The sequence below is a fragment of the Neomonachus schauinslandi genome, chromosome 1 (assembly GCF_002201575.2).
Source record: "Neomonachus schauinslandi chromosome 1, ASM220157v2, whole genome shotgun sequence".
NCBI classification, from domain to species: Eukaryota; Metazoa; Chordata; class Mammalia; order Carnivora; family Phocidae; genus Neomonachus; species Neomonachus schauinslandi.
In genome coordinates this window covers 145,324,225-145,344,503 of record NC_058403.1, presented here as the reverse complement: position 1 = coordinate 145,344,503, position 20,279 = coordinate 145,324,225, and the positions used below count along the sequence as shown (strand labels likewise).

The 20,279-nt window shown below is 39.7% G+C and overlaps 1 protein-coding gene and 1 pseudogene across 1 annotated transcript in view; one reads left to right on the top strand and one right to left on the bottom strand.

The window, feature by feature from the left end:
• ULK4 (unc-51 like kinase 4) overlaps nt 1–20,279 on the bottom strand; it is a 607,678-nt gene that overhangs the window by 501,386 nt on the left and 86,013 nt on the right. Inside the window, exons 18-19 of the mRNA XM_044912620.1 lie at nt 15,026–15,133; nt 8,042–8,125 (exon numbers count right to left, since the gene is read on the bottom strand). Coding sequence (XP_044768555.1) covers nt 8,042–8,125; nt 15,026–15,133 — 192 coding nt within the window. The remainder of the gene's footprint in view (nt 1–8,041; nt 8,126–15,025; nt 15,134–20,279) is intronic.
• LOC123325086 lies at nt 7–951 on the top strand (annotated as a pseudogene).

Genomic DNA, 20,279 nt, shown 5'->3' with positions numbered 1-20,279 from the left:
AACACAATGGTGATGGTGAGAATGAAGTGATTTGGCCGTATTGGGTGCCTGCTCACCAGGGCTGCTATTAACTCTGGCAAAATACATATTGTCGTCATCAATGACCCTTTCCTTGACCTCAACTACATGGTCTACATGTTCCAGTATGATTCCACCCATGGCAAATTCAACAGCACAGTCAAGGCTGAGAATAGGAAACTTGTCAATGGAAAGCCCATCTCCATCTTCCAGGAGCGAGATCCTGCCAATATCAAATGGGGTGATGCTGGTGCTGCGTATGTTGTGGAGTCCAAAGGGATCTTCACCACCATGGATAAGGATAATTGTTCATGCCCATATTTGTGATGGGCATGAACCAGGAGAAATATGACAACTCCCTAAAGATTGCCAGCAATGCTTCCTGCACCACCAACTCCTTTGCCCCCCTAGCCAAGATCATCCATCACAACTTTGGCATCATGGAGAGACTCATGACTCCATGCCATCACCGCCAGCCAGAAGACCTTGGACAGCCCCTTTGGGAAGCTCTGGTGCGATGGCCAAGTGGCTGCCCAGGACATCATCCCTGCTTCTATTGGCACTGCCAGAACCATAGGCAAGATTATCTCTGGGCTGAATAAGAAGCTCACTAACATGACCTTCCATGTCCCCACCTCCAACGTATCAGTCGTGGATGTGACCTGCCACCTGGAGAAAGCTGCCAAATACAATGATAACAAGAAGGCGGTAAAGCAGGGATGGGAGGGACCCCTCAAGAGAATCCTGGGCTAACACTGAGGACCAGGTTGTCTCCTGCAACTTTAACAGGGACACCCACTCTTCAACCTTCAATGCTGGGGCTGACATTGCACTCAATGACCACTTCGTCAAGCTCATTTCCTGGTATGACAATGATTTGGCTACAGCAACCAGGTGATAGACTTTATGGTCCACACGGCCTCCAAGGAGTAAGAGCCCCCTGGACCACCAGCCCCAGTGAGAGCAAGAGGAAAGAGAGGCCCCCAGCTGCTGGGGAGTCCTTGCCCCAACTCATCCCCCAACACACTGAGAATCTCCTGACCTCTACAAAGTTTCCATCCCAGAACCCCTAAAGAAAGGGAGGGGCTTGGGGAGCACTAACCTTGTCATATACCATCAATAAAGTAATAAAAAAAATCATGGATAGTAATAAAGAAAACACTGGATCATTTCTATTCCACATAGATGTTGCCCAGTCTCACTGCAGAAACGCCAACAGAGCAGTGAGTACCGAAAAAGAACCTGATGTTGAGGCACACATATGTCTTTATTAGAAGATGAAACTTAAACTGTTACAATAACAAATCAGAAAATATAACTGTACATTTTAACTTTTATCCAAAACCAAGAATTTTAACTCATTTCTCTCCTTGTTTTAGGAACCCTGGTTGTCTAAAACATTTCAAAGATAATACGTATAATGGCTAACATCTCTGGCACTTCATTCTAAGTCAAGCCCAGTCTTTTCTAATTAAACACATAAGCAATTTTACCACTAGCTTTCTTTAAAAAAGAGAAAGAGCACTAGTTAAAAAATGAAATTTCCTCTTAAAATAATTTTGTTACTTCAAAATTATTGAATGAGCTATTATTCAGAAATAAAATAATAAAGCCAACAGTTTATTTTTTTTTGAACCTCATATTTTTAACTACAACCTCTGCCATGTCAGTTCAGCACCTATAATTATATGCAGACTATTACACAGGCTATCAAAAAACATGTGGTTGATCAGATAGAAATATACAAATTAATCTTTTCCTCCAAATATGTGGAAATTGTCTAGGAGCTATTTCCAGCTTCTTTTTGTGTTGTAGAATAGGCTGCTACCTACCCAGATAAAAATAAACACCTCAGAGAAAGGTCACCTTTCTCACCCTCCTTTATTCCATGCACATATAAAACATACATCATGTAAATTCATTGCCAAATATTCCTGAGATCAGTACAGCAATGATCCCAAGGAGGGAACTACTCCTTGCTACTGTATGCAAATGTGAAGATCAAAGCAATGGAAGGGAAATTTGTCAGACTCAGAGGGGGCCCAAGTCAGAAGCTCATGGAAGATCATCAAGAACAAGTACCCTCCTATATAAGAAATACCACCAGGTGGGGTGCCCAGACCTTGACCAACACCAAACCACTAAAGAGTAGCACATGTGAGATTGAAATCCACATCTTCCGGCTCCCAGTTCAAGGTCTCTGAAATGCCAGCCCCAATTCTGAAAGTCAGTCAGTATCATGAATACCTTTCCTTCCATACTGCCATACTCCTTTTTCAAGAGTCACACCAGATCTTCCTGTTGTTTTTGTGGTCCACCCTATGTCTCTTACTCTAAATACTTCCCCTCTCTCCACCTAAGCCCTGCCATCTGTAACAAAGGACAAAAACATCTAATTCACATCTCTATCACCAGTGTTAAAGTTACAGAAAGCATGTTCAGAAAGTAGGTTGTTTAGAAAACATGGTCATAATATCTTAGGTAACTTTAAAAAAGAGAAAACCTACTGAAAACTATCTTAACAAACTCCTGACAGTCTCAGTGTCAGTCCATAGCTTCCTCTCCCAAAGTGCATCCCACAACATGGCATAGGGTAAGGTGGGTCTGTGGGCAAATTACTTTGAAAATGTTGCACACACTATCCCCCCAAGTAGAGTCAAATTACAAGCTCTGAAAAGTCCTAAACACACACACACACACACACACACACACACACACAAATGTTCAACCTTGTTTAATCCAGTGTCTCAATGTATTTGACTAGAAAATACTTTATTCTTATAACACTTATAAATATCTCACGGCAAAGCCAATTTCTATGCATAATTAACAAAATATATATATATTTTATTTATTTATTTGACAGAGAGAGACACAGAGAGAGAGGGAACACAAGCAGGGGGAGTGGGAGAGGGAGAAGCAGGCTTCCCACTGAGCAGGGAGCCCAATGCGGGGCTTGATTCCAGGACCCTGGGATCATGACCTGAGCCGAAGGCAGACGCTTAACAGCTGAGCCACCCAGGCGCCCCAAAATATGTATTTTAAAACTAAATTTGGCTTCTAAGAAGTCTACATATCAAATTAAAATGAAGTAAAATTTTTGTACTGCTTTCTTCCCAAAGCAGAAATTAGAGAAAGAAAGAAAAGGTCCATAGGACCTGGTTTTCACCAGGTCCATAATCAATGGCCCATATTCAACAAGACACATTACGAAGTCTTGATGCAGAAAAAAATTCAGTAAGTGAGGCAAAAGAACATCTCACTACATTTAAAACAACAGAAATAGCACAGCAATGTAAATGTACTCAATACCACAGAACTATATATACTTAGTGGTTAAAGTGGTTAAGTTTTATGTTACATGTATTTTACCACAATTTTTTTTTTTACATCCTAAGAGAAATAGAACAAACCACATTCTTGACGATAAGGTAATGCAACTTCGTTATTTTAACAAAGAAAAAAAAAGGCAATAAAATCGCACCCACCTGAAAAAGTTTTAATCATCCATAAACAACCTGGATCAAGGACAAATTTAAAATGAGAACTAGGGACTATCAATAAAATAGCAACATTGGAAATACTAACATGTCAAAACTAGTGAGATACAGCTAACACTAGAATGAGAGAACAATTAATAGCCTAAAATGTCTTAGTGACTACACAAAGGAACCAAAGCAAATGAAGTTACAAAAACAACAATAAAAGGCTGGCACACAGAACTAAGGATAAAAACATTTCTTTTTCCTAAAAAATGAAGGCAAGGCAGTGTCTTAATTCATCTTTACCTTTCCTGTACCCAGCTAGGACATAATATGGGTTTCATAAATGTTAGCTGTAAAGAATGAGACCGACATCTGAGAGAGTTAACATAAGCAATAAATTAAATATGTTAGCTGAATGTCATTAAGAATTCAAAGGAACTTCAGTTACCGTAATTCATTTTTTTTAATCAAATGTGTCATTCTCCTATTATTAGTCTTCTCATTGAGTAGGCCTTCCATTTTCTACTAATATCCACTAACTCTCCTCAAATTTATTTACGGATGTATTCTTAACATCCCAACAGGTACAACTGAAGAGGTGAATGTAAAAACTATATACAAGTGAAAGGAACAAAAATAGCTAAGAAACTCTTGAAAAAGATTACATTAGGGCACCTGGGTAGTTCAGTCAGTTGGCCATCTGCCTTTGGCTCAGGTCATGATCCCAGGGTCCTGGGATTGAGTCCCACACATCAGGTTCCCTGCTCAGCAGGGAGTCTGCTTCTCCCTCTCCCCCTCCCCACTTCTCGTGCTCTCTCTCTCTCAAATAAATAAAATCTTAAAAAAAAAGATTACGTTAGTAGGGGAAAACTCCCCATATACTTGAAAATTATTAAATAATAGAAAATATTCATTTGGATAGTATGGCACAGAGACAGATGATAGACCAACAGAAACAAATAGAGCCCAGGAAGAGACACTGATATAACAGGGGACACTGCAGAGCAGTGGAGAGAGGGTGACCTTCTCATTAAATAGCACTGGGAGAACAGAATACCCATATTACTTTTAAAAATAAAACTACCCATACATAGCACCACGCACACAAAACAATTGCAAATAAAGTTCTAAATAGAAAAAGGGAAAATAATAAAGCTTTTAGAAGAAAATGGAATAGACCATCTTAATGATGGTGGAAAACCAAAAAAAAAAAAAGATAAATAAATAAATAAATAAAAAAGGATTGTGATCCTATTAGTAATCACAAAAATGATTATTAAAACTATTATGAGAGGGCGCCTGGGTGGCTCAGTTGGTTAAGCGACTGCCTTCGGCTCAGGTCATGATCCTGGAGTCCCGGGATCGAGTCCCGCATCGGGCTCCCTGCTCGGCAGGGAGTCTGCTTCTCCCTCTGACCCTCCTCCCTCTCATGCTCTCTGTCTCTCATTCTCTCTCTCTCAAATAAATAAAATAAAATCTTTAAAAAAAAAAAACTATTATGAGAAAATAATTAATGCCCCCACGAAATTGACAAAAACTTAAAGTCTGACTATATCAAATGTTCAAGATGTGGGTTCAGGTGTACTCCCATACCCTACTGGTGGGAGTATAAACCGATACACATGTGTGTCTGTGTATACTGAGGCATATTCCAACTTAACACACAGTAGTATAAATGAACAACAGTTTTCACAATTAGCATGTATCAATCTCGACCTAACATTAGAGCAAAAGAATTAAGTCTCCACAGGATTTGGTGCCATTTATTTATATGAAGTTTAACCTTAAGAACCAGTCAATGAAATATCTAGCAATACAGGGGCACCTGGGTAGCTCAGTTGGTTAAGCGTCCCAACTCTTGATTTTGGCTCAGGTCATGATCTCAGGGCTGAGATGGAGCCCCACATCAGGCTGGGTGTAGAGCCTGCTTAAGATTCTCTCTCTCCATCTCCCTCTGTCCCTCCCTCTCAAAAAGGAAAGGGGAAAAGGGAAAAGGAAAAGGAAGGGCAGAAAAGAAATATCTAGCAATACAAAGATGGAAACACGATAAAGAAAAACTTGGGAATGTTTATCACAAAGTCAGAATAATCGCTACTCCTTGAAAGAAAAAGTAAGCTGCAATCCAAGAGGGACAGAGAAGAATTCTCTAAGCCACCAGCCTTTTTTTTTTCCCCAAGAGAGTGGGTGTATCAAAGTGTGTGCTTTTAACCATACATATAAGCATACACATAAATTTCACATGCTCTTTTGTTTATGATGTAAATTTCAAAAAAGAACCTACATTCAGAAATACCAGTAGGTGCTGGGAAAAGTTTTCCTACCTGGAAAAAAGTTTTTAATTGTTGAAAATAGGAGGCTTAAAAATTATTTACCCTCAACTATGTCCTAAAGACATTAGACCTATATGTTAAAGAACTGCTACAATTGAGTTATTTTTATAAAAACAGAAACCCTTTTTTAGGGGGAATATAATCATCCCTTAATTTATCTGTCTTACAGAGACAATGTTAGAGTTCAGGCTGCCCCTACTATCCAAAAGTACCATGTTTCTGTGAAACCTTTCCTAAGCCCCAGTGGTGTAAAGCGAAGAGCAATTACATAAATAGACAAGATTTTGAGCATTCCCAGACCCCAAAAATAACCTCTCTCAGGCTTCTCTGATACCTTAGGACACATCTTGTTAACGGACGCAGAAAATACATCAAGACAAAGCTCAGGTGCTCAACGACACGGTTCAAAGCCATAGTGGCTCGATGCTGAGATGCTGAGTGTAGTTCCGGGGACAGGAAGGACCATGGCGGGGCTGCTCTCCCTGCCTTGCGGGACCGGGGGAAGCCTGCTGTGTAACAACTCGTTGCAAAACAAACCCTGAATGCTATTTTTGCTTTTTGGTTTTTTTCGTAGAAGCAGAAATCCTCTTTCCATTTCTTTCAATTAGAGAAAACAAGTGCTAGCATGGGTCTTTCGTAAAAGTGAGTGGTGTAACGTGAACTTTTGAAAAGCAAGGGACACAGGCATGTCCTGTCCAAGCACATATCTAACTGCTTTTCAGATAGACAACAAGATTTTCATAAATTAGAGAGTCCTGGACTTCCTTCCCTCTTCATGAAAAATACACAAGACCTATTATACATACCAAGACATTGAAAGGTACGTATGCTACTAAAATACAAAATGTCATTATAAATATTAACAATAATTATTTAATAACAATATACATGGATATCAGACATTCTTCTTCATATTACATGTAGAGTGATAAACACAGAGAGGGGTGGGGAGAAGATATTCAATAAAGGATATAACCCCATGGACTAGAACTAATCATCTTTTACTACACATTAATCTAACTTTTAAAAATTAAAATACAAAGTTTTTAAAATTTCTTCACACTATTAAGAAAGTTTCTAGAAGACTCCTTTCTCCCTTGAGTTCCCATATTTTGTTCTTTCATATTTATACACTCAACATATTCCACTTTGTATTTTTATCTTATCTCCTACAAGAGGTGGGATCAGTGTGTGAAGAGAATATTCACCTTCTTCATCTGTGTGCCCCCAAGTGTGCCTAGCTTGAGGCCTTGAACAATAAACTAAAGCATGTCTTGTGACTACAGATAAACATGACTTAATTCTTGTATTATTGATAAAGTACAATTTACCGGCTTTATTCATATCCCATAACGAGGGCTGACAAAGCATTCAATCCTACAGGCTGGGAGTGTTCAAACTTCACTTCTGGATCACTAGGGGTAAAATCTCACAGAGCTCTTCTCCACTTGCAACATCATTCCATTTCCATACAATGCAGCAAGTAATGAACTCAAAAGGAAGATGTTTACTGTGACATATTTTTTCATTCCTTAAGGAATGTTTTTCACCTATGGCTTTGCCTTGGGTGAAACGATGTCAAATGGTTTAAAGAAACAGAAATTGCGAACCTTTTAGGTCAGCTACTAAATCCTTTACATTGTAACACACAAGAGCTACACATCCTGGTTGCTTGGTTGGTTGGCCGGCTGGCTGGTTTTCAGCCATTAACAATGGCATGAGAAGGACAGTGAATAAATTAAAAAAAAAAAAAAATCACATAATAAACACTACTTAATATTAAAATCAATGGATACTAGTGGGAGCTTCCTGTTTCTGAACTGCAAAATGGCAACCTGACAAGATAATCATGGGGCTTTTGAGGCTCACAGAAAATTCCCTGCATACACCTTGCTTATGAAACTGGCGTATCAATAAGTTTAAAAGCAGGGGAGGATTAAGAACATGTTAGTAAAAAAGCTACTTATGTTGTTTGTGCTTGCTATCATCTTTTAAAAGACATTTTTGAAAGTGAAGGAGAAAGCTAGTTCATTTTTACACGTGCTCCGCTGTAGGTCACTTGCTCACAGTGGCTTGTCGGGATTATTTAAATTCAAGAGCAATACTTGGTTGACAGGCTCCTCACTGCTGCAGGCTACAATCCGCACACAGTGCCTGAAGGGTTATTACAATTGCGGGTGTCTACAGAGGACAACAAAGGAGCCTTACCCCTTCCCGAAGGCACCTCATTAGCACTGTGTATGCAGCCAAGGGGACAGCCCAGCATTCTCTAGGGTTCTTCTTTTTTTCTTCCTAAAATGAAGTGGAAGGAAAGGCCATGAAGCTAACAGCACAAAAGATATTAACCCGTTCAAGAAAAAGGCAGTTTCAAATACACAAACTATCTAAAACTTCTTAATATTCTATTTAAAGTATTACAGATTACCTGACAGTTCTGACCTCGTTAGGGGGTCTTTTACTACATTGTACATACAAGGTATTTCTCTTTCTCATCATATTCTATGTGATGTTCATCAGACCCCTTCATCAGAAACCAGACGAAAAGAAGTGAAAAATGACAATATGATCCAGTTGGTAGAGAAACTACTCTGTTGATAATTGTAGATGATAATACAGTTATTCCTACCTAAAAGTTATTACATTATCTGAAACGATTTGAAGGCATGGAATACACAGTTCTGAGGAATATTCAGGATGACCCATAAGTACAAGTAAAAGAGAGTATGTTACCTAATAAGACAATGTGTTAAAAAAAAAAAAAAAGCAAATGTGATTAGCAGGTCCACTAATTTTAATGATATCGGCAATGATTCTCTCACAAAAGAACCAAATTAGGGTAATAACCACTAAAACCCTCCTGCAGTGTATCAAATAAAATCAAAATATAAATCAGGTACCACAGAGAAAGGTGGGAAAAATTAATCTCTTTAAAGCAAAAGAAATTAGTTACTGTTAAGAGAAAATATTTAAGACTGTCCAAATTTTAGAACTGGTACCTTACTGATCCAAATGTTTTTTACACTTACGATGAGACTTACGACCCATTAAAACCATATCCTCACTTTTTTTCTTTCTGTTTTTTGGGGTTTTTTTGTTTTTTTTTCACATCCTCACTTAATCACAAAATTCCACACAGCTGGGGTGCTTGGGTGGCTCAGTCAGTTAAGCATCTGACTCCATCAGGTCATGATCTCAGGGTCCTGGGATCGAGCCCCACGTGCTCCCTGCTCAGCAGGGAGTCTGCTTCTCCCTCTGCTCCCCCATGCTCTCGTGCACACGCACTCTCTCTCAAATAAATACATAAAATCTTTTTAAAAAAATTTCAGTCATAATCGAGACATTATCATCCCAAGCTGCTGCTCCAGCTTAAAAATCACTAATTCAGCACCCAATTTAACTTCCAAACACAATTTTCCTCCTTTCCAGCTCACTTATTCAAAACATCTACCACAATCTTTTTTTTTTTTTTTTAGAGATTTTATTTATTTATCTGACAGAGACACAGCGAGAGAGGGAACACAAGCAGGGGGAGTGGGAGAGGGAGAAGCAGGCTTCCTGCCGAGCAGGGAGCCCGATGCGGGGCTCGATCCCAGGACCCCGGGATCATGACCCGAGCCGAAGGCAGAGGCTTAACGACTGAGCCACCCAGGCGCCTGATCTACCACAATCTGTCTGTAATGTATCACCTACCCTCCCTCCCGGCCACTTAGATGCCGTGGTCTACCATTCAATCACTCCTGCCAAAAGCCTGAACACCTCACCCTCCAACATGCCCTTTTCCCCTCTCTGGGGAAACCAACCCTGGAGGGAGCCAGTGGCTTGTCTTCTCCAGGTCTGTGCTCAGGCAGCTGGGCTCATAGAGGGTGGACCCTGGAACACAGAGAGTCCATGAATGACTTAGGCTTTGAAAGCCCAGGGACCTTCAGTATCACTCTGCAGCCTCCCATTCGTTCCTCTCTCTGACCAATTCCTTCTTCGAAAGGACGACTTCACACCTGGGATCCTCCCACCACTGCACCTGCTTCCCTCCTCCTCAGAGATCATGGAAGTGGTGAGAAAGGAACTCCCAGTGTTCCTACACCTGAAGCTGTCTGCTACTTACACCAGCGGTTATACCAGGAGAGGATCCTCCACCCTTCCATGTGGGCTCAGGATCCCATTCATATCTTGCCTCCTTCAGGGTCATTAGGTTATGGACTATCCCGTACCGCTCCTAAATTTTCAAAGCCCTGTCCACCAGGTCCTTTCCATTTCTGCTAGAATAGGCTAACTGTCCCCATCTTTCAAACAGGGCCCCCTGCAGCCCCCAGCCCCCCCCCACAACTTTTCACAACCATTCTCATTTCACATTGCCTTTCCCAGCTTCCTCACCTCCTGCTAAAGCCTCAGCACACTCCAGGAGGCCTTCTTCTGACTTCCTCACTCAAAGTAAAGTAAGTAAGTACCTAAAACAGCTCTTGCTGAGTTTCCGGTGACTTCCATGTCACTCAGTCCAGCAGGCACTTTTCAGTCCTCCTTCATGGACCATAAACTACATTCAGCCCTATTGACTCTTTCCTGAAACACCCTCTTCTCACTCCTAACTTTGCTCCTACTTTGCTTACTCGCATTTAGGTTCAGAATATTTTCTTATCGTTCTCCAATCTATTCTCCACCTTTAAGCCAGAGTCATCTTTTTGGTATTCAAACCAGATGACGTCAATTCCCTTCTGTAAAGCCTTCATGACTTCCCCTTGCTCACAGGGTCAAGACGAAGACATCCGACTCAGGCAAGGAGTCCTTCCTGCACATGCCCTGGCCAGTCTCTCCAGCCCTGCCTCCTTGCTCACTTCCCTCCTGTTCCTGCTGGTCTTGGTGCAGGTCATGCATTATAAAAGCACCCGCGAAGTGCCAGGAATTCTTCTAAACAAGAGCCACACAGCCATGAGCAAGACAAATTTTCTGCTTTAATAGTGCTTAGTGGGGAAAGAAGAAGAGGAGGAGGAAGGGAAAGGAGGAAGAGGAAGAGGTAGGTAGAGGAAGAGCCAATAAGACAAGTAAGTCAAGACAGTGAGGACTACTATAAAGAAAACCAGAGCAGGGTAAGGAGCCAGAGGAAGACCGTAGACAGGGTGGCTCCATCTCATACTGCACAGAGCCAGGAAAAGGCTCTCTGAAGGGGTCTGAACAGAGAAAACGCAAACATCTGTTGGGGGGAGGGTGTGAAATCACTGCAAGCAGGAGGAACAGTAAGTGCAAAGGCGTTGAGGCAGGAATATGGCATGGCGGGTTCAAAGAGCTGTGAGGAGGTCAATGTGGCAGGAAGAGGAAGAGAGCAGGACAGCAGTGAGAGCTGAGGTCACACAGGCACTGGGAAGGCAGCCCACAGTGGCCACCACAGCAAATGGTGGGATTTGGTGGTGCCAACAAGCAAGACAAGAAGCACTGGAGGGCTCTGAGGAAGGACGCCGTACTCGCTCATGTGTTTTTAACAGGCTCACTCTGGCTAATGTCTGGAAAATAGACTGTAATGGACACAAGAATAAAGCAAGGATACCATCTAAGAGTTCTTACAACAGTCCAGGTGAAAGATCATTAATGGCTGGGCAAAAAAAAAAAAATGACAAAATAGGAATACCTGGGCTCAAGGTGGGAGGTATCCTTGATAAAAGAAAAAAATACATAAACCATAAATGTGTTGCCTCCTAATGTTCTCTGCAGAATCTACTCTGGTCTTCCATCCTCAAGCTTGTCACCTTGGGCTGCTCCCAGACAGCCAACAGGACAGGGCTTAGGTCTCTGTATTATACACTCTCGCTTCAGGTCAGTCTCACTATGTCAGCATTGACCTGAGATTTTAAGGTTCACGTGTATTTAAAATGACAATTCCACAAAAGCCCTCATCTCATGAAAAGGTATTGATTTTTATGGATGCAGGGACATAACTTCCTTTTCTAGTTTGCTATCCTAAGTTGTAGTCAAATGCCACAGAATCATCCCTTTATGAAAATAGCCTTAGCTTATATCCAGTTAAAACACGTACCAAAGAAAATGATTCTCTAGACCTACTTTTCGAAGCAAATAGAAATAGGATTCTGTATGATTCCATTTATAAAATTCTAGAAAATGCAAACTAGTCTATATGAGAGAAAGCAAATCAGCTGTCGCCTGGGAGCAGGAAGAGGGACAGGAGGGAGGGATTACAAAGGGTGTGGAGAAACTTTTAGAGGTGACGGATATGTTCATTATCTGAACTGTGGTGATGGTTTCACAGGTGTATACATATATCAAAATTGATCAAATTGTAATCTTTAAACATGTGCAGTTGATTGCATGCCACTTACATGAGTAGACTCTCAACCCTGATCAGATGGCAGACTAGGTACCTGACCCCTCTTCTAATAAAAGCAACACCTTGTATTCTACATTCTTACAATGTATCAGAGATGTGACAGGAAAACAAAGAATCAAACCAAAAATTAGATAATCGCAAGCGTGAGAGCTCAACTGAGCACTGAGCTTTCTTTTACTCTAAGGGCCTGCAAAACTTGGTCAGTCTGAGCTTTGATGTCAAGGCCCCACTCAAGGTAAAGTAAAACTGCCTTTCACCAAACTTGGCACAGGTGAGGAGAGACAAGAGGGAGAGAGGAAGGGAGGAGGGAGCCCTAAGTACTGATTAAGAAATATATTCATTAATTAAGAAATAACTCCAGTGTATGTATTTCCATAGGCTATGCCTGGTTGGCTCAGTCAGTCCATAGGCTATTCTTAAAAGTGTACAACTATTGGGGCACCTGGGTGGCTTATTTGATTAAGCGTCTGCCTTCAGGTCAGGTCATGATCTCAGGGCTGTGGGATGGAGCCCTGTGTCAGGCTCCATGCTCAGTGGGGGGTCTGCTTGTCCCTCTCCCTTTGCTCCTCCCCCTGCTAATGCTCTCTCTCCCTCAAGTAATTTTCTTTTATTTGAGAGAGAGAGAGAGTGAGCACAAGCAAGGGGGAGGAGGGAGAGGGAGAAGCAGACTCCCTGCTGATCAGGGAGCCCAATGAGGAACTCGGTCTCAGGACCCCAGGATCACGACTTAACCGACTTACCCGACTGAGCCACCCAGGTGCCCCTAAATAAATTTAAGGAGTGTATAACTATTAAGAGAAAAAAAGCGAGTTGTCCTAATTGGACATAAAAATGAATCAAAATAAGAATCTACATTTCTGTTTGCTCATACATACAAAAGTAACTTTGTTAATACAAGTAGGGATGTGATTAGACTGGGGAACGAGGCTTATAGGGAACAAAAATAGGAAAGCCACTTTCCCTATATACCTTTTTTTTTTTTAAGATTTTATTTATTTATTTGACAGAGAGAGACAGACACACAGAGAGCACAAGCAGGGGGAACAGCAGAGGGAGAGGGAGAAGCAGTCTCTCCACTGAGCAGGGAGCCCAATGCGGGGCTCGATCCCAGGACTCTAAAATTGTGACCTGAGCTGAAGGCAGACACTTAACAACTGAGCCACCCAGGCGCCCCCCCCATATACTTTTCCTGACTTCCTAGTTTTCTAGCTTCATGAATGTGTTGTCTCTTCAAAACATAAAATTACCTAAGAACAAATTCAACCAAAGATAGATGTACAAAAGTTTTATGAATAGAATGAACTAACTTAAATGAAAGTATTTTCTAAAAATAGAAATATATGAAGTGCCATTTTTATGCACTGGAAGACAAAATACCATCAACATACCAATACTTTCCTAACTGACACATGGGTTCAGTACAATTCCAAATATGCAGAAGACTCAAAATTATCAAGGTAACAGTACTTCCCAACTTGATCTGCATAGTCAATGCAATTTCTTTAAATGATTTGCAGAACTGGACAAGCTGATTCCAATGTGCAAAAGGCCAAGAATAGCCAAAACATTTATGGAAAAAAAAAAAAAGAAGGAGGAGGACAGATTTGTTGTACCAGCTACCACTAATTATGCAGCTAAATGATTTTAAATAATGATGTTTTATAATAATTATGGTAGAAAGTCAGTTTAATTTAGATACTAAGGATACTCAGGTTATACAACATTTGAGCAAGATCTAGGACACAAAACATCATAAATACAGTGAGAGAACTTCCTAATCAACTACAACTTACCAGTACTTCTTTAAAACTCAGTATCACCAATGTTTATAGCAGCAATGTCCACAACAGCCAAACTATGGAAAGAGCCCAGACATCCACTGACAGATGAATGGATAAAGAACATGTGGTATACATATACAATGGAATATTACTCAGCCATCAGATAGGATGAATACCTACCACTTACATCAACATGGATGGAACTGGAGGGTATTAAGCGAGAAGTCAGTCAGAGAAAGATAAAAACCATGTTTTCACTCGTACACGGAATTTAAGAAACAAAACAGATGAACGTAAAGGAAGGGAAGGAAAAATAAGATGAAAATTGAGAGGGAGGCAAACCATAAGAGATGCTGAACCCTAGGAAACAAACAGGGTTGCTGGAGGGGAGGTGGGTGGAGGGATGGGGATAATTGGTGATGGGCATTAAGGAGGGCACCTGATGTAATGAGCACTGGATGTTATACGCAACTGATGAATCACTAAATTCTACCTCTGAAACTAAAAAAAAAAAAAAAACCTCAGTATCAAATGAATAACTCATAATTTATCATTATCAATTCAATAATATTCAGAAAAAACACAAAAGAAATACTAATTTTTTGTTGAATTCAATAGCACTTCAATATTGTAACTTAAGAAATAAAAAGTCAAATTCTGTAGTCACAAACTCTCATGGCCATGTTAAGAGCTCTATTTGCACAAAGTAGTGTTTTTAACTGAAAGGAAGCTTTTATACACAAAGAACCAATGGCCTCCTCTTGAAGGAGTCAAAGATGGTAGCAATCTAGAAAGGAGTTTGGGGGACTTTTGGTCAATTGGTTTTTAAATATGGCTTGATATTTTCCTATACTTCCTAGGAGGCAATGGGAGAGAGAGGGAACATGACAGACAGACAAGGATAGGGACAGACATAAAGACACTGATAAACTTAGTATTTCAGAGGTAAAATTTCCCCAAGGTTCCTTAGGTATGCTCTAAGAGGCAAAGTCAAAACAACTTTTATAGGATATTAACACTTGTCAGCCAGGATTTGTCAGAACAGGTCAAAGAACAATAGAGTTAATCAGATGGTCTCACCTGGGTGGCTACAAGGTAGATCAGCTCCCCAAGGGTTGGTAAGAGGCACTGTTTTAATTTACTGTTTCTGAAGTTTTCCCTAATTAATTCAGTTAAGATAGTAATTGCCTGAAAAGGAAAAAAAGGTATATTAGTTCATATATATCTCTCAGTTCTTTCACCTATATCTAAAAGAAAAGACACTCTATAAAATTCACCCTCCATTTTTAAAGACTAATTTCCAAATTATTTTCAAAATATGGGTCTTAATCCTGAAAAAAAAAAATGGTAACTGTCCCAGATGAAGGTAAAAATATATCCAGTGAAAGAAATGCACATACATATATCACTTGTCAGTTACCACACACTTTCACTGTATTGCTGATCTGATGAGGCAACTGCTGCTCCATCTCTAAAGACAGGAAATGAAGGATGAAAGACAAACAGCAGGTCTCTGTACAGTTCACTCAGACAGCCAGGATCCGAGCACAGATTTCACCATGCCAGAGCCTACTATCCTCCAGCACACCCCAGTTTGAAAATTTCTTACACTACATGAAACTTTTAAATGATTCCTCTAAAATTTTGAGAGTAGGAAATATACCGAAGTTTCAATATAATCCACTTTGAAATTCGTCAGGATATTTTATCAGATCCAGTTAATTTCCTGGGAGTCATGCTAAGAAAATCACATACAAACACTCATCACCAGAATTCATACACCAGAATGCAAGTTAATCAAATCACAGTGTGACCATAAAGTAGAATAAAATGGGTTCAGAATGATACATATAGAATGGCCCCATTCTGAGAGGGAAAAAATGTATATAAAGTAGTGTGGTAGCACTGCTCTAAAACAGTGTGATTCCAAAATGTTCAGTAACTCATACAAAAGTAAAAAGAAAATGAAAAACAGAAGAAACAAACTGCTCTAAAACAGATAAAACGGTTTCTTACTGTCAACAAAGATTTAAGTACAGAAATTGAGAATAACAGGGCACCTGGATGGCTCAGTTGGTTAAGTGTCTGCCTTCAACTCAGGTCATGATCTCGGGGTCCTGGGATTGAGTCTTGCATCGGGCTCTTAACTCAGCGAGGAGCCTGCTTCCCCCTCTCCCTGTGACTCCCCCCTGCTTGAGCTCTTTGTCAAATAATATAAATAAAATCTTGAAAAAGGAAGGAAGGAAGGAAGGGAGGAAGGAAAGAAGGAAGGAAGGAAGGAACTAAGGAAGAAAGAAAAGAAACAAAAGAAAAGAAAAGAAAACTGAGAGTAAACATTTAAAAACTTCCAGAGCCATTTGACACTGCCACAATATCCAAGCATGTGATCATGGGCCTCCCTCTGTAAACAAGAGTAGATGGGTTGGACCTGCATGTGGGGTTGCTGCACAACAGCCATGCACTAGAGGAACACTTGTTGATGTGGTATTTTTTTTAAACAGCTTTATTAAGTTATAACTGACACAGAATAAACTGCATATATTTAAAGTGTACCATTAGGTACGTTTGACATACATATGCATCTTTGAAATCATCATCACAGTCAAGATAACAACACCTCCACATGTTACTTCAAGTTCCCTTGGTAATCTCTCCATCTCACTCCCTTTCATTCTTTCCTCAGACAGCCATTGATTTACTTTGTCATTAATTCACATTTTATGTAAATGGGATCATGCCCTATGTATTCTTTTTGGTCTGCTCTGTTCACTTAGCATAATGCATTTGAGAGTCACCCATGTTGCAGCATATATCAATAGTTTGTTCTTTTTATTGCTGAGTCGTATTTCCCTGAATGGATATACCAAAATGTGTAACCCCCACCACTCACTGCCTCACACACAATGAGTGTGAAGGAAAGGGAAACATATAAATCACATTAGCCCTTGCAGCAGGTCACTTCTCCTACAGTCTTCCTTTTCCTTGACCTTTACTGATCATCCACTAGCATTACATGAACCATCTGAAATTAACAGCATTCAGACTTTTTTTTTTTTGTCACCTACAAACACAGAAATTTGTCACCAGCACTCCTACTCCAAAAGAACACTAAAGGAAGTATTCCAAAGAGAAACTAAATGATAAAGAACGTTAGAATTAACAGGAAGGAAACAAGAACATGAGAAAAATATAGGTAAATATAACAGGTTTTCCTTCTCCTTTTAGGTTTCCTAAACTATGTTTGATGGTTGAAACAAATATTATAATAATGTCTGATTTGGTTCTAAATGAATTTAGAGGACATATTTAAGACAATTATATAAAAATGAGGGAAATTAAAAGGTTGAAAAGGAAGGTAAGTTTTCTATACTTCACTTGAACTAATAAAATGATAGGTTATGTAAAATTATACACATATGTATGTTATGTATATATATAATATCTAGGACCAGTAAAAATCTATACAAATACACTCTAAAATACTATAAAAAATCAAAATTATAAAAAATGTTCAGTAGCTCAAACAAAAGTGAAAAGAAAATGAAAAACAGCAAGAAGAAACAAAATGGTAGACTTAATAGCAAATATATGATTATATTAAATGTAAATGGTCTAAATACAATTAAAAGACAGAGTTCATTTAAAAATATGACCCAACTTTATGCTATCTACAAGAAACTCAAAGATAGTGATATAGGCAGATTGAAAGTAATATATAACGTATATACATGTATGTACATACATATACATGTATATATGTGTGTAGGTATGTATACACACATGAATGTATATACATATACATGTACATATGCGTATATATACATGCATTCATGTATGTGTGTGTGTGTGTGTATATATGGCATTAAAGCAAAACAGGAATGTATACGTTAATATCACATAACATAGATTTCAGAGCAAAGAAAATTACATAATAATAAAAGGGTCAATCCACCAATAAAGTATACCAATCATAAATGTGCATGCATCATTAACAAAACAGCTGTAAAATATGTGAACCAAAAACTGACAAAGTTATAAAAAGAAACAAACCCTCAATTATAGTTGCAGACTTCAACACCCTTCTCTCAATAATTGATAAAACAAGTAGGCAGAAAATGAGCAGACATCAAAAGGACCTAACTCTACACACACAAATTTGGCAACTTAGACAAAACGGACCAACCCCTTAGAAAACACAAACTATCACAACCCACCCAATATGAAATAGAAAATTATTTGCAGATGACATGATTGTCTTCACAGAAAATACCAAAGAATCTACAGAAACAAACTACTATAACTTATAAGTGAGTCTGGCAAGGTGACAGGATAAAATATCAGCATTCAAAAACTAACTGTATTTCTTCATATAAGTAATGAACACATGGAAACTTAAATTAAAAATGCCATTTACAATCACTGCAAATATTAAATACTTACATATAAGTCTAACAAAACATGTAGAGGATCTATATGCTTAAACTACACAATATTGTTTAAAAGAAATCAAAGAAGATCTTAATAAATGGAGAGATGACTGCGTGTGTATTGTATTTTCTGTAATTATGACCTTTCTGACTGGGGAGAGACTGACCCTCCCAAGGCTAGCCAATTCTTAGAGACAGCAAAGGCTCAGATTAACTATGTCTTTGATAGGCAAACTTGCCAATCCGGACCCTGACACTCCTCTATCTGGCCCATACACTCCAGGAGGCACTATTCTTCTGCCTTCATCATCCCAGGGCCAGTTACCACCCAATTAGAGACTATCCCTATAGCCCAAACACTGCTGAAGTTACTCAAACCCAGTCCTAAACTGTTCACCCCTCCTTTGCCTTTCCTGTGGAAACCCCAATAAAGGCCATGGCTTTAAGCATTCCCCTTGCTGCCATCTTCTGCCTCCTAATCACTGTAGTATTTTTCCATGTGGCCCTGTGTGGCATGCCACGCCTGTCCCTAGGACCTGTGAATATAATAAACTTTATTTTCCTGAGCCTCTCCTCTGTCTCTTTTGGTGGCCAGTCCTGACTGACCATCTTATAAACAAATACAAAACAAGAGATATGCTATGTGCATAGATAGAAAAACATAGTAAAGATGTCAATTTTCCCCAATCTGATAGCCCAGTTTAATGCAATTCCTACCAAAATCCCAGCAAAAATTTTTGTATCAACAAGATTATTCTAAAATTTATGTGGAGAGCACCTGGGTGGCTCAGTCAGTTGGGCATCTGCTTTCTGCTCAGGTCATGATCCCAGGGTCCTGGGATCGAGTCCTGTCAGGCACCCTGCTCAGCAGGGAGTCTGCTTCTCCCAAAACCCCTCCCCCAAGCTTGTGATCTCTCTCTCACATACACTATCTCTCTCTCTCTCTCAAATAAATAAAATCTTTTAAAAAAATAAAATTTATGTGGAAAGGCAAAAGAATTAGAATAGCCAAAACAGTTCTGAAAAGAAAAGGGGGGTTGAAATTATTTTACCTGATTTCAACACTTATTACATAGATAATGTAATCAAAACCATGTGGCACTGCCAAAGAGATGGACATATCGATCAATAGAACAAAGAATCCAAAAATAGCTCTACAGAAGTACGGCCTAGTGATTTCTGACAAAGGTGCAAAGGCAATCCAATGGAGGAAAGTCAGCCTTTTCAACAAATGATGCTGGAGCAACCGGCTATCCAAAGGACAGAGGAAAAAAGTAAGCCTCTACCCAAGTCTAACACTTTATACAAAATACTAACTTAAAATGGACCACGGACTTAAATGTTTAATATGAAAAATGAAACTATAAAACTGGGGGGAGGGGGATGGGATACAGTCTTCAGGATCTAGATAAAAAAGTAGACTTGACACCAAAAGCACAGAGACATTATATCAAAGAAGATGTGCAGTTGGCAAATAAGCACATGAAAACATGTTCAATGTGATTAGCAATTAGGGAAACACAAATTAAAACCATAATGAGATATCACCACACACTTATCAGAATGGCAAAAATACAAAATAGTGACAACACCAATTTCCACCGAGGATGGAAGGAAACTAGACCACTCATACATTGCTGGTAGGATACAAAATGGTACAGACACTCTGGAAAATAGTGTAGCAGTTTCTGGGGGGGGGAAAAAAAACACTAAACATGTGATTACCCAGCAAACTACCCCTGAGCATATATCCCAGAGAAACTGTGATTTGGTGGTAAGTATACTCTTTACCTAACCCCAGATCTTAGGAACTTATCCCAGGGGCACCTGGGTGGCTCAGTCGTTGGGCGTCTGCCTTCAGCTCAGGTCATGATCCCGGGGTCCTGGGATCGAGCCCCGCATCTGGC